This window comes from Microcaecilia unicolor, chromosome 9 (genome assembly GCF_901765095.1).
Source record: "Microcaecilia unicolor chromosome 9, aMicUni1.1, whole genome shotgun sequence".
In the NCBI taxonomy this organism is placed as follows: Eukaryota; Metazoa; Chordata; class Amphibia; order Gymnophiona; family Siphonopidae; genus Microcaecilia; species Microcaecilia unicolor.
In genome coordinates, this window is record NC_044039.1 from 137,390,088 (window position 1) to 137,416,271 (window position 26,184).

Sequence of the window (26,184 nt, forward strand, 5' to 3'; positions counted from 1 at the left end):
TTCCATCACAACAGAGTAGTCCTCCGCACGCATCCTAAGTTCCTGCCCAAGATGGTGTCGGAGTGCCATCTAACCAGTCAATTGTCTTGCCAACATTCTTTCCCCGTCCTGGCGAAAGCAGTTTGCATACCTTGGACTGCAAGAGAGCATTGGCCTTTTATGTGGAGCAGACACAGCCCTTCAGACAGTCCGCCCAGTTGTTTGTTTCTTTTGATCCCAATAAGAGGGGAGTCGCCATCGGAAAACGCACAATCTCCAATTGGCTAGAAGATTGCACTTCCTTCACTTATGTCCAAGCTGGGTCATGTCACGGCTCATAAGGTTAGAACCATCGCTGCGTCAGTGGCCCATTTAATGTCGGCCTCCATTGAAGAGATTTGCAAGGCTGCAACGTGGTCATCAGCCCACACATTCACATCTCACTACTGCCATCAGCAGGATACCCGACACAACAATCGGTTTGGGCAGGCAGTGCTGCAGAATCTGTTCGGGCTTTAACTCCACACCTCTAGATCCATTTTGATTCTGTTCCAGGCAGCACACTCGGTTAGTTGATTTTGGTTTCAAGTCAATCTATGTTATGTCCTCACCGTAGTGAGGCCCAGTTGACCAATGTTCATTGTTTTGAGTGAGCCTGTTTGCAAGGGATACCTCACATGTGAGAACAAGCAGCCTGCTTGTCCTTGGAGAAAGCGAAGATGCTTACCTGTAGCAGGTATTTTCTGAGGACAGCAGGCTGATTGTTCTCACAAACCCGCCCTCCTCCCCTTTGGAGTTGTTGTTTTCTTGTTTATATGCTTTTTGATTAAACTGAAGAGGCACGCTCACACGGCGGGCGGGAAGTCATTCGCGCATGCGCGGTTCGCGCTGCCCACGCGACGGAACTCTCTGGAAAGACTTGATTTTATTTTGCTGATTCCTGGGCCGCCGCGGATGTCGACCCACATATGAGAACAATCAGCCTGCTGTCCTTGGAGAATACCTGCTACAGGTAAGTATCTTCGCTTTTCTCTCAGAGTGCAAGAGGTCAAAGCTAGTTCAATAGATTCGCCTTCTCAGTCAAGTCTGGCCCAGGGTCTGGGATACAGTGCCCATGCTCTGGGCTCAATGACTGCAACGATGGATGTGGTGCCCATGGACAGTGGCTCATATGCGGCCATTACAGGAATCTCTATTCAGCTGCTGGTCTCCAGTGTCACAGAAGTATGACCTTCATCTTCCTTGGATGCTGGTTGCCAGACGGCGTGTGCAGTGGTGGTGGTTGCTCAGGAATTTGACCGTTGGAGCTCCCTTTGCAATTACACAATGGGAGATGGAGTCAGAGGATGCCAGCAATTCAGGTCTGGGAGCTCATTACAAGTTCCGTCTGGCACAGGGCACCTGAGCAGAGCAGGAGTTTCAGTGGTCAATAAGTTGCTTGTAACTCGGAGCAGTGCGGTATGCCTTATGTGACTTCTTTCCCTTTCTGATGGGGTATTGGTCCAAGTTTTTGCCAATAATGGGATGGCAGTGATTTGTATCGACGAGCAAGGAAGGACCCGCAGCAGTCCCGATGGCAATGGAGGCGGCCTTCCTCATTAGTTGACAGAGAAACATCTTCTTTCCTTTTTGGCAGCTCACATCACTGGGTCCTTGAATGTGGAGGCGGACTTTCTCAGCAGGCACTCCTTGGACTCGGGAGAATGAGAACTATCCAGCAGGGGTTTTCAACTGATAGTTCTCCACTTCTGGACTTGATAGCGATGAAGATAAATGCCATAGTGCCCAAGTTCTTCAGCCATCAGAAGCGCCCAGGCTACTGTGGCCTTCTTACGCCATGTCTAGCGTGAATCCTTAATTTAGTCCTTCAGGCTCTTCAGAAGCCTCATTTTGAGCCACTTCAGAGGCTGATTTGAAAGATCTTACACTAAAGACGTCATTTTTGGTGGCTGTTGAGTTGGCACGTAGGGTTTCAGAGCTTCAGGCTCTCTCTTGTTGGGGTCCCTGTCTTTGCTTTTCGGAGTCAGGGGTCTCTCTGTGCAAGGTTCCTTCCTTCCTTCCTTCCGAAAGTGGTATCAGCATTTCATTTCAACCAATCTGTGGAGCTTCCATCCTTTTACAGAGAGGAAAAAGAGGCTTAGTATTCTTTCTTAAAGCTTCTCAATGTGAGTAGAGTCCTCAGATATCTGGAAGTCATGAGAGTTTTGCAAATTGGAAAGACTTTGTTAAACAGAGGCTTGGCCCCATGGCTTCCAAGCCCACAATTGCTAGATGACTGAAGGAGACTATCTTGTCATCTTATTTGCTTGTGGGGAAGCAGGCTCTTCAGGCCTTGCAGGCTCATTCTATGAGGCGTGCAGTGACATCCTGGGTAGAGAGTACCTTACTGTCTCCAGCTGATATTTACAAGGTGGCAATGTAGGCGACCCTGCATATCTTTGCCAAGCACTACAGGGTGGACATTGCAGTGCGCTCGGAAACCAGGTTTAGTGCTTTGGTCCTCAGGGCGGCGGCGCCAGGATCCCACCCATTCTTTTAAACATCCATAGGTCCTGGAATAGTGGGAGACTATGTAATGGAAGGAGAAATTAAGTCTTGCATGATACATTTTCTTTCCATTAATCCTTCTTACAATTCCAGAGGCCCTGCCCAAGGTTTCTGGGATGTTGGTGTGAAGTAATGGATCAAAACACCTGTCACCTTGCATGGTGCTTCCTATCTCTTGTTCTCCAGATATGAAAACGTTCCACACATTTGCTTGTCTGGTTAGTGTTGGGTTAACAAGTTGTTTAAGGTGGTTGTGTTTATTCTGAGTTTATCCTTTCTTCCTGTCTGAGGAGCTAGACTGGATGCCAAGAGATATGTCAGCTCAGTTTTCAGTTTTCTGTCTCCACCTGTGGTTGATGGACTCAACTGTCCCACAGGTTCTGGAATAGTGGGAAGGACTAATGGAAAGAAAATTATCAGGTAAGACCTAATTTATCCAAGCTGAAGACCAGTTATAAGAATCTTTGTATGGCGAGACTCTTCGTATGGCGAGACTGTACATTTGAGTCGACGGAGGAATGAGCCTGAGAGAGAGGAGTTATAGAGCTCCTATCATAGGCCTCAAATCCTATTTAACAGTTTCAGTGAATCTAAATATGCAAAGTATGAAAATAAATGCCCCAAATCCATCTTCATCATTAAGCTTGCACAAACATTCCAACGAGTAGGAAGATTGCATGAAAATCCAACAGTGCACTTAGTGAAGGAAACAGCTGAATTTGTGAAAGAAGAGAAAATACTCTGAAGAAATAGAAGTGTCAAGTGCAGAAATACAGTATTAATGCAAATTGTTACTCCAGGAACCATACATCAATCAACAAACACAGACTTTAAAATGATTACGGAGAGGTGAACTGAAACTAGAGGATGAGATTGATAGTTGCAGCCCAGTACAGTGGATTACAGATGAGATTGCTCACAGCAAGGAAAGGGAAAAGGAAAACTGTGAAAATAGACATAAGTAGGTTTTGTAAGAAAGAGAGAGAAACTTTTTTTTTTACTTATCGCATACCTAGCTGTGAAGGTTAAAGGCACAATAAAGTAGTACATTTCATCTACTGGAAACTTTGTAAATATTACAATAAAAGCATAGACATACTGGGACAGACTGGAGGCCCATCATGTTATTTATCCCTGAAATAAGCAGTATTTCTTTTTCCTAAGTCCATCTTAATAATGGCTTTTGGACTTTTAGGAACTTGTCAAAACCTTTTTTTAAACTATGATTAACTGCTTTTATCACATTCTCTGGCAACAAATTCCAGAGTTAAATAATTATGCATTGAGTAAAGAAATATTTTCCTCAATTTGTTTTAAATTTGCTACTTAGCTTCAATGCATGCCCCATAGTTCTTGTATTTTGGGCAATTTATATCTACACATTCCACTCCACTCGGTATTTCATAGACCTTTGTCATATTGCCCCTCAGCTGTCCCTTTTGCAAGTTGAAGAGCCTTAGCCTCTTTAGCCTTTCCTTATAAGGAAGTCGTTCACTTTTATTGCCCTTCTCTGTATCTTTTCTAATTCCACTATCTTTTTTGAGATGTGGTGATCTGAGTTGCACACAGTGTTTGAGATGTGGTTGCACCATGGACAAATACAAAGGCATTACAATCTCGGTTTTGTTCTCCATTCCTTTCTTAATAATTCCTAACATTCTGTTTGCTTTTTTAGCTGCTGCTGCACATTGAGCAGAAGGTTGATGATACATCAAAACTGACACCCGAATTCTTTTCCTGGACAGTGACTTCTAATGTGGAGCCTTGCATCATGTAGCTATAGTTTGAGTTTCTCTTCCCTTTATGAATCACTTTGCACTTGTTCACGTTAAAATGTCATCTGCCATTTGGATGCCCAGTCTCCCAGGCCCAGATGCACAAAACCTAACGAGTCAGCAATGTAGTTTTTACACTGGGTCTAGCTAGTTTAGCAAGCATGGAGTTCAGCGAGACATGCCCAAAAGTGTTCTGCGAGCTCTTTTACTGTCACGATAACAGCTAACGAAAATTGCATGCAAAGCTATTATAATGAGCTAATTACTATAAAAATGTGCAATCAAAGCGATGCACCGCTGTTTTCCGATTGATGCACAGAAGCAGCGCCTACTTTTACCGTGGAAAATTTAATTGGAGGTTTGGAGCTGTCGGTCCTGACAATTCTTCTTTGTTGCAAGTGAGCTGTACCCTTTTTTAAAATTTGTACTTCACTCCCATCTCCTGATGGCAAAAGTAGTGCATTTAGGTTGTTTTGAGAGAGACAGGGGAGATGCCAGAACCCCAACACGACAGTCTGCCCTTCAGCCTCTGCTCCAGCCCTGGAAGCACACCCCTGAGCAATACCCCACAGCAGGTTTGAGAGAAAAAAAAGTCATTCCGGCTTTCATACCATCAGCTTCTTTGTGTGTATGAAAGCCATATTCAAGTGCCACTCTGAGCATGCACAGAGCAGCTATACTTGGCAATTAGCTGTTCTGAGCATGCTTAGCTGACTAACTGGCTTTCCCCCTATCGAGCTGCATGCTGCTTTTGCGAGCAGCTCATTTGCATGCGATTCTCTTTGGGAATCGCTCTATTTCCAAATCGGTAATTTTTACCGACGTGGAAATACAGAGCAATTCTTTACAGGGACCTTTGTGCATCTGGGTCCCAGTCCTGTAAGGTCCTCTTGCAATTTTCACAATCCTCCTTGTGATTTGACAACTTTGTTAACTTTGTCATCAACAAATTTAATCACCTTGCTCTTTATTCCCATTTCCAGATCATTTATAAATATGTTAAAAAGCATAGACCCCTGGGGAACCCCACTATTTAACTGTTTCCACTGAGAATATTTACCATTTAACTCTGTTTTCTTTTATCCAGTTCTTAATCCACAATTTTATTTATTTATTGCATTTGTATCCCACATTTTCCCACCTATTTGCAGGCTCAATGTGGCTTATAGTGTATCGTTATTGGTAGATACTGGATTGGAAGATAACAATTAGTTTTGCATAGAGAACATGGATGACATAATAGAGATTAAACAATTGAATTAAACAAGAATTTAAACAGCAGATATAAGAGAAAACAGATCTGATTATAGGTAGAGTGGAGATGTGTTGCATTTGTATTTTCTAATCTTTGTGGTATACCTTGTTGAAGAGGTAGGTCTTCAGCGATTTCCGAAAGTTAGTTCATAGATAGTTTTTAAGTTGAGCGGCAGTGCGTTCCATAACTGTGTGCTCAGGTAAGAAACGTTTGACGCATGCATTAGTTTGTATTTAAGACCTTTACAGCTGGGGAAGTGGAGATTCAGGAATGTGCGGGATGATCTTTTAGTGTTCCTGGGTGGCAGGTCTGCTGGGGCGTCTCTGTGAATGATTTTGTGAACTACAGAGCATACCTTGAACACGATATGTTCTTTAAGTGGGAGCCAGTGTAACTTCTCCCTTAGGGGTTTAGCACTTTCATATTTTGTTTTTCCAAATATGAGTCTGGCTGCATTGTTCTGGGCCGTTTGAAGTTTCTTGATGATTTGCTCTTTACAGCCAGGGTAGAGTGCATTGCAGTAATCTAGGTGACTGAGTACTATTGATTGTACCAGGTTGTGAAAGATGGTCCTTGGGAAGAAAGGTCTTACTCTTTTTAGTTTCCACATCGAATGGAACAATAGGACACTGCCTCCTATCCCATGACTTTCTAATTTCCTTATGAATGAGGACTTTGTTAAATGCCTTCTAAAAATTCAAATACACAGTATCAAGCGACTCACCTTTAGCCATATGTTTATTCACCCCTTCAAAGCAATGTAGCAGATTGGTGAGGAAGATTTCCTTTGGCTAAATCCATGGTGGCTATTTTGTTCTCTATAATAGTCTGCACCATTTTGCCTGACACTGACATAAGGCTCACCGGTCTATAATTTCCTGGGTCACCTCTGAAACTTTTTAAAAATTGGAATTAAATTGAACACCCTCCAGTCTGCTGGTACCATACTTGAATTTAAAGATAAGTTACATTACTAATAATATGTGTGCAAGTTCACTTTTTTTTTTTTTTTAAAGTTCTTTCAATACTCTGGGATGTATACTATCCTGTGCAGTCGATTGGCTACTTTTTAGTTCGTCAGGTTTACAGAGATTTGTTTCAGTTCCTCTGACTCATCACCATTAAATACCTTTTTTGGCATGGGTATCTCCTACACATCTTCCTCAGTGAAGAACAAAACGAATTCATTTAGTCTCCGCTATGGCCTTGTCCTCTCTGAGTACCCCTTTTAGTCGGTCATCTAGCGGTCCATTTCTTATACTGGCTTCTAATATACCTAAAAAGATATGTGTTTTTGACCTTTTCATGCCACTTAAAAAGCTGAAAGCTTTATATTTTTGTCAGGAATTTGATTAATGATAGTGGTGAATCATGGCATGTTCTGTGTTTTTTTTTTTTTTTTTTTTTGCGCTGTCTGTGTTTGGTGTTTTGTTTTGTATTTGTATGGTTAATTGTAATTTTATCCATGTGTTTTATAATTGGCTCAATGTTGTCGATCAGTGAAATATAAATGGTTTTAATTCTATATCTTTTATTCCTGTGTAGCCTTTTTCTCTCCCCATTTCACTTATTTAGCTCTGACCTCATTCCATCCTCCCCTTTTGGCTTCCTGAATCCCAGATTTCTCCCCAGTGACACTTGAATAGTCCCCTCTTTTTCCCTACAGCTGAATACCTATCCTTTGGTGCAACTTTATCAGTTTTCTAACACCACTTCCTTGGCACAGCACCTACTAAAGAATTTCATGTATTGTCAGCAGCACTTGCTAACCTACCAACTCCATTCCTGCATTCATCTGGCATAGGTCCTTCGCAGAAGGAGAAAACAGTGGTTCTTGGTGCTGGCTCTAGTTGCTGTATGGCAGGTGTTGATTTTCTGTCATATTGCAGAAGCAGCTAGCAGAGAGGGCTGATGATGGCAATTAATTTGATGCCAGCCCAATATTATATCACAAAAATTAGTTTTGTTGCCGCCTTTTTTTTTTTCTTTTTGCAGTGTTTACACCATGAAATTCTTTTCTGGTTCTCTTACCCCACAACACAGGGCTTAGGTCTCCACAAATCAAAGAGCTTCTAACTCTAATAGGACCACTCAGCCATGAAGAGTACAGGGTTATAGATTCGATATTCTGCTTTCTGTCCTTGCATAAGGAGAAAATAATGGTTCTTTGTACTGGCTCCAGTTGCTGTATGGCAAACGTTGTTTTTCTGTCATATTGCCGAGACAGCAGAGAGGGCTGATGTTGGCAGTTAATGTGATGCCAGCCCAATATTATATCACAAAAATTAGTTTTGCCTTTTGCTTTTTTGCTGTGTTATACCATAAAATGTTTTTTCTGGTTCTTTTATTCCACAACACAGGGCTCAGGTCTCCACAAATCAAAAAGCTGTAACTCTTAATAGGACCATCCAGCCATAAAGGGTACATCGTCATGGATTTGATATACCATTTTCTGTGGTACAACCAAAGTGGTTTACATTTTTATTATGTGCAGGTACTTTTTCTGTCTCTAACGTGCTCACAATCTTTTTGTACCTGGAGCAATGGAGGGTTAATTGACTTGGCCAGAGTCACAAGAAGCTGTAATGGGAATCAAACTCAGTTCCCCAGCTCACTGCACTAACCATTAGGCAGCAGAGAAATTTTACCAAATAAATAAAACACTACTTCCTAATCTGTTTACCTCTATATAATGGGGAGGCTGAGATTTTTCATAAAGCATAAACACTATGTAGCATCACAAAGGTGCTTTGACAAACAGTTACCAGTTGCAACTTTTGGACATCCTTTCAAATTGCCCTCCCAGCCTATTTTGTAAGTTTTTCTACAACACAACTTACTATGATTGAAAATCTCTTTCCCCCTTGAAAGCTCAGGTTTTCAAACCTATCCTACTGCTGGAGAGAGGATGGGAATTTTAATCCTAGTTCATTAGAAAGCTGTGTGATTTAGACCCATTTTAAAGGGGCTGAAACTTATTCCTAAAAAAAAAAGGAAAAGTGGTAAGCTCCAGGTCTAGGGAAGTGGGCTGAGCCATTCCTGGTATTCCTCCATTATATATTTGGAGATGTATTTTATTCCCCCTGCCCCTCCCCCATTTCCCTACAAGAAAGACTATATTACCATGCATGGTAAAATCAGGAGTATTATAGTTTGTCCTGGTTGACTTGAAGTAAATGGTCACTCTTCCAAGATTAACATGTTGCTTTTAAATTGAGGTGATTGGCTGTGTTCTCTGGACCTCAAGGAGGATTGTATAGAAGAGGAGAGAACTTAAATCACATGAAGAATCATTGATTCCTTTTTGCCAACTAGATCAGTGAGTTAAGTCCCCCTACCAGCAGTTGGAGATGAAAATAGATCTTTGTAGCCCTCAGCCCCCTTATAGGTTGGTGCAGGAGCATAGAAACTTGGTATTTTGTCTCCAAAAGATTGTTCAGAAGCATGGAAGGGTTTTCAGAGGAGGCCATATGGTGTTCTGGTTAGACTAGGCCAAGGTTTGGTGTTTCAGATTGTGGTCGCTGGAGATTCTTTATTGTTCCTTAGAGACGTACACAAAGGGGGAAGATTCTTTGGAATCCCAGGCAGGCATATGTCTACTTCCTGCATTTATTTTCCTTAGTTGCAGCAAGGTGAAAACATTTGAGATTTAGTAAGAGACGGAATAGATGTTGGTTCTAGTGTAGGAGGAATGCATTGGAGAGTGTAGATGAGCGTGGGTGGGAGGGATCCTGTCATGGTCAAAGCTTGCTTTATAACGTGCCGGTCTATATTGGGCCCACCTCATACCTTAAATCTGAAGCCTGAGGGTAGTTCTCAACTCTGTCTCTGGGAAGTGTTAAGGAGAGTTGGGAGGATGGGGGTCGAGACTCTTTGAGTGGCTCAGGGGATTCCATTCCAAGGGCTGTCTTCACCTGATTTTATTTTAATGTTTCTCAAGTCCAGACTGATGAAAGAAGAGGTCTGCATTGGGGGACTCTTCTTCCTGTATCAGTTATTTGGATTTATCTGGGGACAAGATAAATTTGAGCAAAGATATTCAGAACAATGTTGGGACAAGATCCCTAGCTTCATTTTAATATCTGATGCCCCTGACGCAGGCGCTGTATGCCAAAACACTGCCTGTGTCGGGGTCATTCATGTAGAAGATTGTCATTGATGTATAGGATTGATCTACGCTGTGGAATAAAAGGACTTGTCCCATTTTTGAGGGCCCTCAGTACTTTTTATGTTTTGCATTTGTTTTGTGCTTTGAACCCCACCCTCTGTGGTGTTCACAAGTAAGATTGTGACTAAGTGGGAAACCCCAAATATATGCCTCATGGTGGTCAGAGTTCTGTCCAGTTATGCTCAAAAGTGGATCAGGCTCAGCTGTGCATGGCACACTGAATAGTACAAGCAGCAACTGAACAAAAGAATAGTCCAGATATCATTTTATTGTAGTTAACAATAGTTTAGCTTTTTCTTGTTTTATTTAACATAATTTATTGACTGTGAGAAATCCTTAGATTAATATTCAACAGACAGTTTTTCAATATTAGGTGAATGGTAGATAAATTCACACTAAGTTCACTATCAACATCAAGAATGCTCTGTATATTCTGGAGTCTATACAGAGTAGAGCTAAGATTTTTTTCCATTAATAGCTTGCCATACAAAAGATATATATTCAAATTTTGGTATTACCTCAGTAACAGCAACACACAACCTCTCCAATGCCAAATACTGTGTGATATAATGCAAAGTATTGCCTATAAATTTCTCAGAACCTATGTGATAAACCTTCCATACCATAACAGCACTACCTTTTAGGACATAAACAGCCAGAGCTGTCCATTTGTAAAAGCAGTCCTGAATGTATAGAGCACTAATAAACCTCCTACTGGAGAGGTCAAACAAGTTGAACTGCTATAGAAACTACATAACAAGAGAATCCCCCCTTCCTTGATTGCACACACAGAATACAAACAAACCTTCATGAATTACGGAATAAAATACTAAAAATTAGACATGGAAGTCCAAAGAAATCACTGTATCCGATTGGTACATTGCATGAGAAGTAGAAATAAAGATAATGGCCATGGCTGTCCTGTACTATGCAGAATACAAAGACATAAGAAATACACTAGAGGGGGGGGGGGGAGTTTCCTAACTTGGGCTGATGGCATCAGTCATCACTGGTGATGTGGAGAAGCAGATTTAAGGAGTGATTGTGGGGGTTTTGGGTATATGACTCTGTGTTGTGCTCTCCCCAGCCTGCTGGCACATGCCGTTGTTAAGGAAAGCATGGACTTGCTGCTTGTGTCAAACCTTTGGTGACTCACTGATTCAGAAACGTTGCTGTAGAGGGGAGGTACTACTCTCAAGAAAACTCAAGATAGAGGCTTGTAACGAGAGGCAAGAAGTTATCGGCTTTGAAATACTGTGTTAAACAGCAACTCCAACTTCCTATTTGTAGCACCATTGTCACCAGAGCCATTCTGAGGTGGTCACGACAATAGAGTTCTGGGATAGGAAGCACAAACACAAGCTTCAGAGGAAGATGCTTTTTGCTGGAAGTAGGAGTAGCCTGTTGGTGGACGCTCAGTATAATCTGGTTTAGGTGCTTCACAAAGGTAGTAACTTAAGCAGTCTCTGCAGGGGCCTGTGGCTGCACCATTGGTCAGTGATTCAGACTCCAGTTCTTATCTAAATAGACTGCACTTTAAGATAGGCTTTTGTTAAATTTGGAGTTAGATTTAGCTCATGCCTTTTCAGTAGTTCAAGATTAGAGTTAAGTGGTTTGCTGAAGATAACAAGCAGTATTGGTGAGATTTGAATTCTGGCTTCCCTGGTTTTCAACCCACAACTCTAACCATTAGGCTTCTCCATTGGTCAAGGATTCGGGGGAATCAAAAGTTCCTTGGTGGCTGGAAGATAGATGGAAAAGAGCCTTCAGAGTTAATTTTATCAAGGAAAAGTACAGTGCACAGAAGGACTGTTTAAAAAAAGCCCTCCTCCCCAAAAAACTGTTCATTTTCTTAAGACAACAAAGAAGCAGTAGAGATATGGAGATTCTGGTATCATGAGAGTGAATTTCTGCATCTAATCCCGATATATACAGACACACATCAATTTTTACTAGTAGACATCTCTCAAACAAAATGCACCTAAAAACGTTGACCTTTTTTTTTTTTTTTTTTTTCCATTTTGTTTGTTCTGAAGTGGGACATGATTATCGATTTTCTGTGTTTGTTACATCACTTAAGTAAAATTAAGTTAATAGCATTCTACATATTAGTTGAATTGTGTATAGTAGCATTTATTTTGAATTCCGTTTTCTTGGTGATTGCATGGTTATCTACTGTTTCCTGTTTGAATTTTTCTGTAATTGCAATTAATTTAATAGTAAGAACAAACTCTAGTTACTTTACCCAGCATTACATTTTTGTAGTTTAACAATCATGCTGTAATCTTTTTTTTTTTTTTTTTTTAACTGTTGAGTTTACAATTTTTATATTCTTTCCATATGCTCTTAGCTTTTGGGTTTTGTGAATATAAAGAGCCAGAATCCACATTACGAGCTCTGCGATTGCTCCATGACCTTCAGATTGGGGAAAAGAAGCTACTAGTTAAAGTTGATGCGAAGACAAAGGCACAGCTTGATGAATGGAAGGCAAAGAAACGAGCTTCCAATGGGGTAGGTACCAAGGTTTTAATACACAGCTTTAAAAAAAGAAGTGGGAAAAACATGGAGAGTATGGCTTATGGTATTGTTTCCAATCTGTCTACTTATTTGTCTGATATGGGGAAGGGGGTACTTTGAATCAACCAGTACCCAAACATTTTGTTGGTTTGTGAAGAGTAAGAAAATGACAGTTGACTGTCAGCTAGTTTAAAGGGATGAATTTTAAATTTTAGGCACAGGGTACCACTGTCCCATAGTAGTAGTAGAGAAGCTTCTCCACTATTAGATGTTGTACACATAGCAACCACTAGCAAACTAGATATCACTTGGTGTTGTATAGCAAGTATTTAGAAAGCTACACAGTTCAGTCACTAGGTGTTACTATATGTAACAAGTATTTAGAAAGGTACACAGTTTAGTCACTAGGTTTCCTTATTGAATTAAAAATAGAAAGAAAAAGAGCCAGCCCAGCAGGGAGTGGGCAGGAGTCATGCATGGTGGAGAAAGCATGTAGAACATACTTCATGGAATTATTTCCAGTTCATCTGTGTGTGAGTTTGAGACTAGGAGAATAAAAAAAAAAAGAGGCATTGTGGGTTTTTTTTGTTGTTGTTGTTGTTCTCAGTTTATATATCTGGAAACCCTGGTCAAATCTGACCCATTTTCAGACTGTCTTTTTTTTGTTGTTGTTTTTTTGTCGTGTTTTTTTGTTTAAATTTTTATTCATCAAGCAGGTTTGTTTTTTTTTTACAACTTTATTCCAATTTCAATAACATACGAAACATATTTCAATGTTATTGTATTTCTTTAGGCATACAGTATCACTTGATATACAAATGAATTCCTACACCTATGGTCCCCCCTCCAAATATCCCTCAAACCATCATTATACTGTGGGAAGTCGTACCATTTTACAAACTGCCTTAATTCTAGCTAGAAGTTGATAATCTAGTATAATAATTCGCACCTCCAACATTCTGAAGCTGACTCCGTGGCAGTGAAGCCATGTAGTGTTCATAGGGTTCGTAATCGCCCCGCCCTCGATGGAACTGTGTATAGTTGCCAGCCCCCCACATTTCCCTCCCTCCCTCCCTCTCTGTCTCTGCCCTCCAAGCACGACCTGTCCTCCGGCAGCCCCTCGCCTTCCTAAGTGCTGGCTGTATTTTAAAAATTCTTACGTTGGGGTGCGGCGTCCATAGTGAAGGCGAGTGGCGCTACAGACTGCCTTCACATGTGTGTCAGCTCTGCCTCTGGTCCCGCCCTTCCGGAAACAGGAAATGAGGGCAGGACCAGAGGCAGAGCTGAGACACATACAAAGGCAGTCTGAAGCGCTACTCGCCTTCACTGTGGACGCCGCACCCCAAGGTAAGAATTTTTAAAATACAGCCAGCACTTAGGAAGGCGAGGGGCTGCTGGAGGACAGGTTGTGCTTGGAGGGCAGAGAGAGAGAGAGGGAGGTGCGGGGGCGTGAAAGTCGGAGGAAAGGGGGACGTGGACCTCGGAGGGAGGGGGTGTCCTGCAAGTCGAACAGGAGGGGAGGTCCTGCAAGTCGAAGGGGAGGGGCGTCCTGGAATTTGAAGGGGGGAGGGGAGAGGCACAGGGGTGTAGAACTTGAACAAGAATGGGGGGCATGGAACTTGGGGGGGGAGGGGAGGGAGGAGATCCTGTAACTCGGAGGAGAGGGGAGGGAGGGGGTCCTGGAACTTGGAGGGGGTCCTGGAACGCGAGGTGGGGAGGGGGGCCTGGAACTCAGAGGGGAAAGAGATGGAGGGAGGGGGACCCTGGATATGGGTGGCTGGAGGCAAGGCCAGGGGAGAATGCAGAGTTGATGCACTTGTAAGGGGGGAGGGCAAGGGACAGATGAGAATTGCTGCACTATGATGGATGGAGGGGGCAGGGGATAGATGCTGCACATGGATGGATGGAGGGGGCAGGGCACAGAGGACATTTGCTGCATATGGATGAATGCAGGGGAGAGAGCATAATTGCTGCACACGGGACACACACTACACACTCTCACTCACACAGACAGAAAGACACATTCTGTCTCTCAATCACACACTTTGTCTCTCTGACACTTTTTCTCTTTCACACATACTCTGACACTTTCTCTTTCACTCTCTCACACATAGTCACTCACTGTCTCTCACACATACTCTGTCCTAACAGTTCCCTTAAAAATATAATTGCCATTAGAAGACACATACTCATTCACTCTCTCACACATAGTCACTCACTCCTAACAGTTCCTTTAAAAACATAATTGCCATTAGAGGACAACCTTGCTAGCGCCTGTTTCATTTCTTTCAGAAACGGGCGTTTTTTACTAGTTTATAATAATGCAAAATCCTACCATATTTTATAGCAGTCAACATAAACATTAAACATATGTACAGTGCATTTTATCTAGTGAAAAAGGTGCCAGTACTCAAATGCCAGGCAACCCTTCAGGAGTGGGGTGATCACCGAGGGACCCCCCCCCCCCCCCCCCCCCCCCCACACACACACACACAATAGCCAGGCCCCTGCAACCAGTCACAGAATCTATGACAAGGTAGAATTGGTATGTAGAGCCTGACCTCTTTCTTTAAAACTTGGGGTCCATGGGTCAATTTTAGCAGACAATGGAAAAGGTGCCGGTACTCAGTACCCCCAAGTACCCCCTGAAATAAAGCCCTGCATATGTAGTCTAACTTTAAGAGGGCCACCTCCACAGGCAGAGTATGTGGTTATTTCCAAAATCTTACAAATGTAATCTTTGTAGCAGTAGAGAGATGAATTGCCAGCTTATGAGTCTCTTTCAAAATTCCAACCACTTTATGATGAAACAAACTGCCCTCTGGATTGTGGGGATATGATGCCTGTAAGATGGTATCCAGTATTCCAAAAATATCAGTCTAAAAAACTTGCACTACTGGATAGTTCCACCATATTTGCTGGAAAGTGACTTGCTGTCTGCAGTTCTGCCAACAACTGTCCATGCTAGTTTTATAAATCTTGGCTAAACAAACCAGGGTATAATATCCCTGGTAAAAGAGTTCGTAGCCATTTTCAATTACGCTAGTAGAACTGTTTGTCTTGATTAGTTTGTAAGCTCTGTCGAGCAGGGACTGTCTCTTACATGTTCAATATACAGCACTGTGTACATCTAGTGACGCTATAGAAATGATTAGTAGTGGCAGTACTGGTACCTTGAACAAAGATGTAAACATCTTAATTCAATCTTGAAACTCTTATATTTGTGCTAATACTTTTCACCCCATGTAATATAAAAAGACCGGCATACACTGGGCTAGTAGAGCTCTATATATTCTACTTATCCCCTTCTTCCTGTGCCCATATGTAGCCCCTTTTCCAGATCAGTCTCACCTAATTGCAGATCCCCTTGAGCCCTCTTAAATATAAAATCTCTTAATTGTCTATACTGAAAAATCTGAGGCTGTGTCACCCCATATTCCTCACTAAGATCATCCAAGGATAATAATCCCTCCTTCTTCCATACTTTCCCCAAGATGCGTAATGAAGCTGTCACCCATCTAGCAAGTATGATATTTTCTTGTCCCAGGGTGTGAAACCGTGGACATACATAATAGGAATAGATTGAAAATATTTAAAATCAGGAAAAATTGTAGTTCACTGTGCAAGCCATGGTGGCTAAGGGGTTTCTCATGTAAGCGAGGTAAAAACCTCAGCTTTTGCATTGGCAATGATGGTAGTTCCCACAAGGGTATTTCTCTGATGTTTTGTTTTGAGGCTAACCATTGTTTCTGAGATCCCTGCAGTCATTCAGCTATAATCTGAATCTGCGCTGCTGCATGATAAAAGTCAAAGTGCGGGACCCCACCCTGTTTCATCTAGTGCAGCATGGCTTTATTCACCCTGGGTGGGTTTTTTTTTCCAAATATAAAGATAAGCTATTCTATTTAATAGATGAAAAAAAGCCTTTAACCAAAATTGTGATCTCTCTTCATGACTATTACTATCAATTTACCTAATCATTTTTGGGGCACTAATCTGTCCCAACCAGGATAGATTTAAGTCGCCTTAATGCTCTAGTTCCAGAAGTAATTCCTTAAGCTTAGGTAGGAAGTTACTCATATAGTTCTGAAGGTGAAAAACAGATAATTGAATGCCCAAATAGTGTATTGACTTTTGTGCCCAATGAAATGGAAATGGTGCTGCAGTTGGGCTGCATGCTTTTCTAGATTGATGTTTAGACTTATCGTGCTAAGGTCAGTGTTTGCACAAGCATGTGGAAGATGTCTGTTGTTTGAGATCAGGTTTCTGTCTAGTGTTATCCCTGGGACTTTCAGGCTGTCTGCTATTGGGTGGGTATATCCATTTAGAGTGATGCTGGGGAAGGTGTTCTTGCAGTAGGTGGATGTGAGGATTAAGAATTGTGTTTTCTCTTCAGTTTTAATTTGAATGCAGTTGCCCAGGATTCTAGGATATTCATTCCTTGGGTTATTTTGGTTGTGATTTTTATCGGGTTCTTGTCAGGTGGTAAGTAGATTGACACATACATCATCTAAGTAGATGAATGGATTAAAGCCATGTTTTGCCAGTGTATAGGCCAATGGGGGTGGTTATGTTGAAAAGTATGGGTAATATGTTGCAGGACTCCGCATTTTGCCATCCACGCGGAGGAGAGTGTGTTAACCACCTTGACTTGATAGGATCTGAATGAATCCCTTAAACCATCCTAGTACTTCTCCACCTATTCCAGTTTTGTCGGTTAGTCTTATCAGGATCTGGTGATCGACCATGTCAAAGGTGCTTGACATGTCAAATTGTAGGAGGAGGATTTTCTTCCCTTGCTGATTCTCTTTTGAAGTCTGTTAGTAGCATTATTAGTATTGTATCTGTGCTGTACTGTGTCTGGAATCCCGATTGTGAGTTGTGGAGAATGGAAAAGTTGTTGAGGTATTCCATGAGCTGTTTGGCTACCAGGCCTTCCATGACCTTGGCCATGAGAAGTATAGAGGCCACTTGTCTGTAGTTAGTAATGTTGCGTGTTTTCTTTGGTATAAGTGTTAGAGCCATTCTTCCCTTTTCTGTTGGAAATAAACCTTTGAATAGCATGTATGAAACGTGAGATTGGATTTGTTCTGTGAAACGTGTTGGGACTTCATGCATCAGGTGGTTGGGGCATTCATCTAATGAACAGAATGCCTTGGGAGAATTTTTTTTATAGTTTGACTAACGATGTCAGATTTTGGAGGAGTGAATGATGTCTAGATTCTGTCTAAGGCGATGCCTTCGTGTATATGTGTCTAGGTTTCGTTGGTCTTATGTTATCCTCTTTTTAAAGTCTATTGTCTTAGTCTCATTATTTTGCTAGATATTGTGCGGATGGGGCCAATTCATTCTGCGATGTATCAGGATTTATGTCTAATAAATCATTTACTAGTCTGTATAGGTTCCTTGTATTGCTGTAATCTGATCCTACTTGTTTTCTGTAGTGGTTCCATTTTGCATGTCTTATACTCACCTTGTAGTTCTTTATTGCTTTTTCATTCCATCTTATTCTGCTCAGTTTTATATTTTGTCCTTCTATGTTCTCGTTTTCTGTATTGGCTTTTTAGTTCCTTCAAGTCATCATTGAACCAAAGGTGTGATTTGGTTTTATGTTTTCTGTAGTGGGTCCATTTTGCATGTCTTATACTCACTTTGTAGTTCTTTATACCCACTTCGTAGTTCTTTATTGCTTTTTTTCCATTCAGTCTTCTACTCAGTTGTATGTTTCATCCATCTCTTTTCTCGTTTTCTGCATTGGCTTTTTAGTTCCTTCAAGTCTTCATTGAACCAAATGGGTGATTTGGTTTTATATTTCTTTTTCGTTACTAGGGCAATTTTGTCTAGTGTGAGTTTGCATTGTTTGTCCTGGGTGGTGAGGAATTCTGTGGTTTTGTTTGGTAGATTTCTAATGCTGTTAAGGATTCTGTTCCAGAATTCTCTGCCATTGATCTTGCTTTGTGTTTCATATAGGGTCCTTTTTTCTTGGTTTGAGCTGAGGTTTCCTTCCAGTTGAGAGTTAGATTCAGTCTGTAATGATCGGACCATGGTATTTCCTTCCAGTTGTAATTTCCTATTTGTATTTCTTGGTTCGTAGTGAACCTGTAGGCTAGTAAATTGAATGCATGCCCTTTTCCATGGGTCTTGGATACTGTTTGGTGTAGGAAGTCCAGAGATTTAGTTTAATTTCCCTACATTCTCTAGCGTGTTCGCCTTCCTTATCATGTAAGTACATAAGTAATGCCATACTGGGAAAAGACCAAGGGTCCATCGAGCCCAGCATCTTGTCCACGACAGCGGCCAATCCAGGCCAAGGGCATCTGGCAAGCTTCCCAAATGTACAAACATTCTATACATGTTATTCCTGGGATTTTGGATATTTCCAAGTCCGTTTAGTAGCGGTTTATGGACTTGTCCTTTAGGAAACCGTCCAACCCCTTTTTAAACTCTGCTAAGCTAACCGCCTTCACCACATTTTCCGGCAATGAATTCCAGAGTTTAATTACACGTTGGGTGAAGAAATATTTTCTCCGATTTGTTTTAAATTTACTACACTGTAGTTTAATCGCATGCCCCCTAGTCCTAGTATTTTTGGAAAGCGTGAACAGACGCTTCACATCCACCTGTTCCACTCCACTCATTATTTTATATACCTTTATCATGTCTCCCCTCAGCCGTCTCTTCTCCAAGCTGAATAGCCCTAGCCTCCTTAGTCTTTCTTCATAGGAAAGTCGTCCCATCTCGCTATCATTTTAGTCGCCCTTCGCTGCACCTTTTCCAATTGTACTATATCTTTCTTGAGATGCGGCGACCAGAATTGAACACAATACTCAAGGTGCGGTCGCACCATGGAGCGATACAACGGCATTATAACATCCTCACACCTGTTTTCCATACCTTTCCTAATAATACCCAACATTCTATTTGCTTTCCTAGCCGCAGCAGCACACTGAGCAGAAGGTTTCAGTGTGTTATCGACGACGACACCCAGATCCCTTTCTTGGTCCGTAACTCCTAACGTGGACCCTTGCATGATGTAGCTATAATTCGGGTTCTTTTTTCCCACATGCATCACCTTGCACTTGCTCACATTAAACGTCATCTGCCATTAGCCGCCCAGTCTCCCAGTCTCGTAAGGTCCTCTTGTAATTTTTCACAATCCTGTCGCGAGTTAACGACTTTGAATAACTTTGTGTCATCAGCAAATTTAATTACCTCGCTAGTTACTCCCATCTCTAAATCATTTATAATATATTAAAAGCAGCGGTCCTAGCACAGACCCCTGAGGAACCCCACTAACTACCCTTCTCCATTGTGAATACTGCCCATTTAACCCCACTCTCTGTTTCCTATCCTTCAACCAGTTTTTAATCCACAATAGGACATTTCCTCCTATCCCATGACCCTCCAATTTCCTCTGTAGCCTTTCATGAGGTACCTTGTCAAACGCCTTTTGAAAATCCAGATACACAATATCAACCGGTTCCCCTTTGTCCACATGTTTGTTTACTCCTTCAAAGAATTGAAGTAAATTGGTCAGGCAAGATTTCCCCACACAAAAGCAGTGCTGACTCGGTCTCAGTAATCCATGTCCTTGGATGTGCTCTGTAATTTTGTTTTTAATAATAGCCTCTACCATTTTCCCCGGCACCGACGTCAGACTCACCGGTCTATAATTTCCCGGATCTCCCCTGGAGCCTTTTTTAAAAATGGGCGTTACATTGGCCACCCTCCAATCTTCCGGTACCACGCTCGATTTTAAGGATAAGTTGCATATCACTAGCAGTAGCTCCGCAAGCTCATTTTTCAGTTCTATCAGTACTCTAGGATGAATACCATCCGGTCCAGGAGATTTGCTACTCTTCAGTTTGCCGAACTGCCCCATTACTCCAGGTTTAGGTTGTTGTCTCAAATGAATATGGTGTTTGAACATGACACGCAGGAATTTGATATAAAGTCCATGAAGTCTGGTTGGGATTCATTCCAATTGCCTGGTGGTCTGGCGAACAGGATAACACAAAGGTCACCTGCTAGTGATTCATCTGTTATTTCGAGAGCTGTTATTTCTAGGTGGGGAGTTCTGAAACTGTCTTGGTTTTAAAAAAGGATTTTTAGATCACTGCAGTTCCTCCTCCCTTTTTCTTGTCTCTGGCCCAGTGTGAAACTTTGTAACCTGGGGGCATAACTGGTTCAGGACAGGGTACTCTATGGAGCGAATCCATGTTTCTGTGGTAAAGATTAGTCCTAAATTTTCTTCTTCAGTCTAGTCTTTGATGGTTTCTGGGGTTTTTTTTTTTTAAATTTGTTTTATTATTTTCCATTAGAAACATAACAGTATCCATACTATATCCTTGTACAGAGATTAGAACTTCTCTTTCAACTAACATGTTTCCAACTAATACCCTCCCTCCCCTATTATATTCCCCCCTCTTAGGTAGTTTTGTGACCAATTCTCTTTAGACTTGTCCATGTGACACATTGATCAGGAGTGTCCGAGAGGATAACCACTGTTCATAGGGATTCCACGTTTTATGGTACTGCGGAATACGGCCAGTGCGTAAAGCTGTCAACTTCGACATCAGGGTTTTTTTTTTAACTACAGATTATGCCTTAATGTATGTAACCTGTTGGGATGGGTAGATGGCTTTCCTTGAGTAAGGGTTCTAGTGTTGTTTTAGTTAATAATTGTTGTCTGCGGTCTCTGTGTTTGTTCTGGTATCTTCTGTTTTCCCTAGATGGGTTGTTTCCCTTTGCTGGGTCAGAGGAACTGTGATTAGTGTGTTTTACGTCGTCTCCTGTGTAATAGTAATGCCTACATTAACTTTACTGTCATATATGCAATATAAAAGAAAGAACCCCTAGAGAAACCACCAAGAACCCCCCTCCATACTACCCTTGATTTAAGATAGGTATCCAGATATTCCCATGGTGCTAAGATTGTTGGTTCCCTATTTAACCTTGCAGCTGTAAGGACCTCCATAAGTACCATACTCCTTAAGCTTCCCATAAATCTAACAAAGGGGCTGTGTGGGCCTTCAAGCACCCTCCTAGCGACCAGATAGCACATATGTATTTGTACATCTAAAGAGAATAGGTCCCGACCTACTTCCAGTAGACACACTGCTGGTTCCAAGGAGAAGGGCCAGCCAAAAAACTCCTGCATTTTATCACCTTCCCCTAGAATTCTTGAGCAATCAGGCAGGTCCACCAGAAATGAAAAAGTGCCGGAAGCCCCACACCCCAGCCAGCATCTGTCTGAATTAACCTGATTCATTTTATGTAAGCGACTCGGTATATGAGGTGCCAACGAAATAGAATGTTCACATTTGCCGCCTCGGTACTAGCAGCTACTGAAAATTTATGGACACTCAATATATCCATCCATTGTGACTCTGTATATACAATTCTTAGGTCTTGTTCCCATGCTAACATATAATTTTACAGAAACCTTTACAAATGATAAATGTATGAATAGATATTATACCCACTCCCTGATGTGTCCACAACAGTACTTCCTACCTATTTAGAGGTCTGTTGCATACCGTTGCCCATACTGTTTGTTTATAAAATGCCATACTCGTAAATAATTATAAAATTCCCCATTAGGGAGTCCAAAGTCACATTACAATTGAGAAAAAGTTTTTTTTAAATACTTTGCTCAAGTAACTGATAGCTATAGTCTGTTCTATATTTATCCCACCCAACATCCGTGCCCCCTTTTATATCACCCTCCCATACCTGCCACCATAAAGTTTGCAAATGTTTTGTATAAGGGTCGACTATCTCTAATCCCATTTGAAACTCTTTTCTAGCCCAATTTACAGTTACCAACTGTATGTTCCAAATATACATACTGTTTCTATAAAGCTCCTGATTGCCAATCCCATGTATGGCAGATCTGTGCAGCTTTGTAATATGCTCTAAGATTGGGTATTCCTAGACCACCCTCTGTTTTGTGCTTTTAGAGATTATGAAGCACAATATGTGGAGACTTAACCTTCCAGATAAATCTTCTGATATCATGCTGCCATTGCCTAAGTAGCTGCCCTGAAATAGGTATAGGGAGAGACTGGAATAAATATACAAATCTGGGTAAAGTGTTAATTTTTACCGCTTTACCTAGCCACAGTAGGGATCCTCCAAACCAGTGACTTAGGTCCACTTGCACTTTTTTTCACTAGGAGCTCGTAGTTAACCTGATACAATTCTTCCAGTCGAGAAGAGATTTGGATTTCCAAGTATTTTATGTTGAAAGTTTTCAGGATGTTTACAATGAATATGCGTATGAGAGATTTTGCATGGGCTCCCTCCATTGTATGCAAATCTGTTTTGTGCATATTCATGTGAGGGTATCTTGAAGACTTGACTGGCTAGGTGTATCCCAAGGACTGGGTTGAGAACTGCTGCTGCCTAGGATTCTTCAATTCATTGGTTATTGGACAGAAAACAGAGGAATAGAGTTAAATGTTCATTTCTCTCAATAGAGGAGGGTAAACAGTGGAGTGCCGAAGGGATCAGTACTGAGACAAGCACTATTTAACATATTTATAATTGATATGGAAATTGGAATGACGAGTGAGGTGATTAAATTTACAGATGACAAACACTTATTCAAGGTTGTTTAAAAAAACATGCGGACTGTGAAATATTGCAGGAAGACCTTAGGAAATTGGAAGACACGGCATCCAAATGACAGATGAAATTTAATGTGAACAAATGCAAGGTGATGACATTGGAAAGAATAATCCAAATCAGTTACCTGATGCTAGGGTCCATCTTGGAAGTCAGCACCCAAGAAAAAGATGTAGGAGTCGTCGTCGATAATATGCTGAAATCTTTTCCTTAGTGTGCAGCGACGGCTAAAAAAGCAAACAGAATGCTAGGAATTATTAGGAAAGGGATGGTGAATAACACCAAAAATAATATAATGCCTCTGTATCGCTTCATTGTGCAACCTCATCTTGAATATTGTGTTCAGTTCTGGTCACTGTATCTCAAAGATGTAGCGGAATTAGAAAAGGTTAAAAGAAGTTGTGACCAAAATGATAAAGGGGACGGAACTCATCTAGTATGAGGAAAGGCTAAAGAGGCTAGGGCTTTTCAGCTTGGAAAAGAGACTGGCGAGGAGAGAGATGATTGAGGTCTACAAAATCCTGAGTAGAAGTAAATCGATTTTTTACTCGTTCCAAAAGTACAAAGACTAGGGGACACTCGAAGTTACATGAAAATACTTTTAAAACAAATGGGAGGAAATATTTTTTCACTCAACAAATAGTTAAGCTCTGGAACTCTTTTTTGGAGAATGTGCTAACAACGGTTAGCGTATCTGGGTTTTAAAACGGTTTGGACAAGTTCCTGGAGGAAAGGTCCATAGTCTGCTATTGAGACGGACATGGGGAAGCAACTACTTGCCCTAGGATTGGTTGCATGCAATGTTGCCACAATTTGTGTTCTTCCAGGTACTTGTGACCTGGCTTGGCCACTGTTGGAAACAGGATACTGGGTTAGATGGACCATTGGTCTGACCCACTATGTCAACTCTTATGATGTTATGTTTATAGGATTCCAGAAATTTCAGTATCCTCTACTTTAGCAGTATTTCCATTAATTTTCTGTCGATAGGCAGAATTGAGTCAGGCACTCAAATGGATGATTTCATCCAAAGGTGCAAGGATAGAGCTGTTCTCCCACTGCTCAGAACTTCAGCTCAGAGTGAGCATTCTCAACTCTTCCTGTGCACAGAGGTCCCAGCTCCTCATTTTTTTTTGTCTGTTGTATGGAATGGACTTGAATCAAAGCTTTCTTTAAAATAAAAAAAATAAAAAAAAGCCATATTCTGGCATTGTCTTGAGATGCGGTGACCATAATTGCACAGTATTCGAGGTGCAGTTGCTCCATGGAGCGAAACAAAGGCATTATAACCTTATCAATTTTGGTTTTCATTCCTTTCCTAACATTCTATTTGCTTTCTTAGCTGCTGCTGCACACTGAGCAGAGGATTTCAGTGTATCATCAACGTTGGCATCTAGATCATCTTCCTTGGATGCTGACTCCTAATGTGAAACTTTGCATCACATATCTGTAATTTTTATATCTGTAATTTGGGTTCCTCTTTTCCACATGCATCGCTTTGCACTCGCTCACATTAAAAGTTACCTGCCATTAGGTTGCCCAGTATCCCAGTCTTGTAAAGTCCTCTTGTAATTTTTCACAATCGTCTTGTGATTTAACTACTTTGAATAACTTTGTGGCATCAGCAAACTTAATTATCTCATTAGTTATTCCCATCTCTAAATCTACTATAATAAAACTCACCCTCAACGTTCTGAAGACAACGTTCTGAAGTCACTCAGTCACTCACTGAAGGGTTCATGGATTCATGGTGGTGAAGCCACAACACTGACCGTGTCTTTCTGCCCCGCCCTCGCATGATGGACCAATCAGAATAAACACCCTCAACATTCTGAAACACAAAGGACCATCACAACACTGTTCCCAGGCAACACTAGGCAACGTGAGACGGACCAATCAGAGGAAACTACGTGACAATAAGGGAGGAGCATTCCCCAGCAGAATGGCTCATTATCTGTGCGGCACGGAGAGCTCTGATTCCTGCAGCGCATAAATGTTCCAGCATTCCCCTGCAGCCGGCCTGAAATGGACCAAACATACCGGATCACCCCCCGACGGCCCGAGACCGTGCTCTTCTCCCTTCCGCCAACTTAAAACAATCATCACCGTCCTCAGGCAAGCCGTCACCCACCTCCAGGATGCCCAGAACCCCAGCCCAATGGAAAAAGATGGCGCTGCTTCCAACAGCACATTTCTCTTCCAGCATTCCCATACAGCAGCCCTGAAACGGCCAAAAAATACCAACAGACAAAGAGCGTGCTCCTCTACCTTCCGCCCATCTAAAACAACACTGCTGCCTCAGCACAACACAAAAAAAAAAACCCGGAAAAAACAATCCACCACTCAGCAAAGGCTGACCCCCCTACAACCACATTTACATTTCACCAACAGAAAGACCCCCTCCACAAACCTCCTTGACAGACAAAACCACACACACAATACAACAGAAACACACCCTCAAAACCACACACCAATCCAACCCACTTTGCCAGCACAGCACATCCCCCAACCCCCAAGCAAAAAACAAAAAAAAGACACACATCAACAACCTGCACACACACCTCACCCTCACACACACACACACACACACAAAATAACTCTGTGACACATACACACACACACACAAAAAACCACATGCTAGCGCCCGTTTCATTGGTTTCGGAAACGGGCCTTTTTTACTAGTCATTTATAAATAGCAGCGGTTCCAAGCACAGACCCCAGGGGAACTCCACTATCTGCCCTTCTCTATTGAGAATGCTGACGGTTTTCTATCTTTAAACCAGTTCTTAAACCACAATAGGACATAACCTCCTATCCCCATAACTTCTTTCTAATTTCCTCAGGAGTTGTTCATGAGGTACTTTGTCATGCCTTTTGAAAATCCAGATATACAATATCAACTGGCTCACCTTTATCTACGTGTTTATTCACCCCTTCAAAGAAGTGTGGTAGATTGGTGAGGAGGCAAGATTTCCGTTGTTTAAATCTGTGTTGGCTTTGTCTGATTAATCCAGGTTTTGTATGTGCTCTGTAATGTTGTTCTTTATGATAATCTCTACCATTTTTCCCAGCACAGTTGGCAGGCTCACCGATCTATAATTTCCAGGAACACCTCTGGAACCTTTTTTAAAAATTGGCTTTACATTGGCCACCCTCCAGTCATCTGGTATCATGCTTGATTTAAAAGATAAATTACATATTATCCAACAACCTGTCAGTCCTGATTATCGGATAATCGAGACTCTGTTGTACTTCTCTCTGTCCAATTAATGGCCTCTTGAAAAGTTATTTAAAAAATGAAATTTAAGATAGTG

The 26,184-nt window shown here is 41.6% G+C and overlaps 1 protein-coding gene across 1 annotated transcript in view; it reads left to right on the forward strand.

Moving 5' to 3' along the window:
- RBM25 (RNA binding motif protein 25) overlaps positions 1-26,184 on the forward strand; it is a 350,786-nt gene that overhangs the window by 147,901 nt on the left and 176,701 nt on the right. Inside the window, exon 6 of the mRNA XM_030214739.1 lies at positions 12,075-12,235. Coding sequence (XP_030070599.1) covers positions 12,075-12,235 — 161 coding nt within the window. The remainder of the gene's footprint in view (positions 1-12,074; positions 12,236-26,184) is intronic.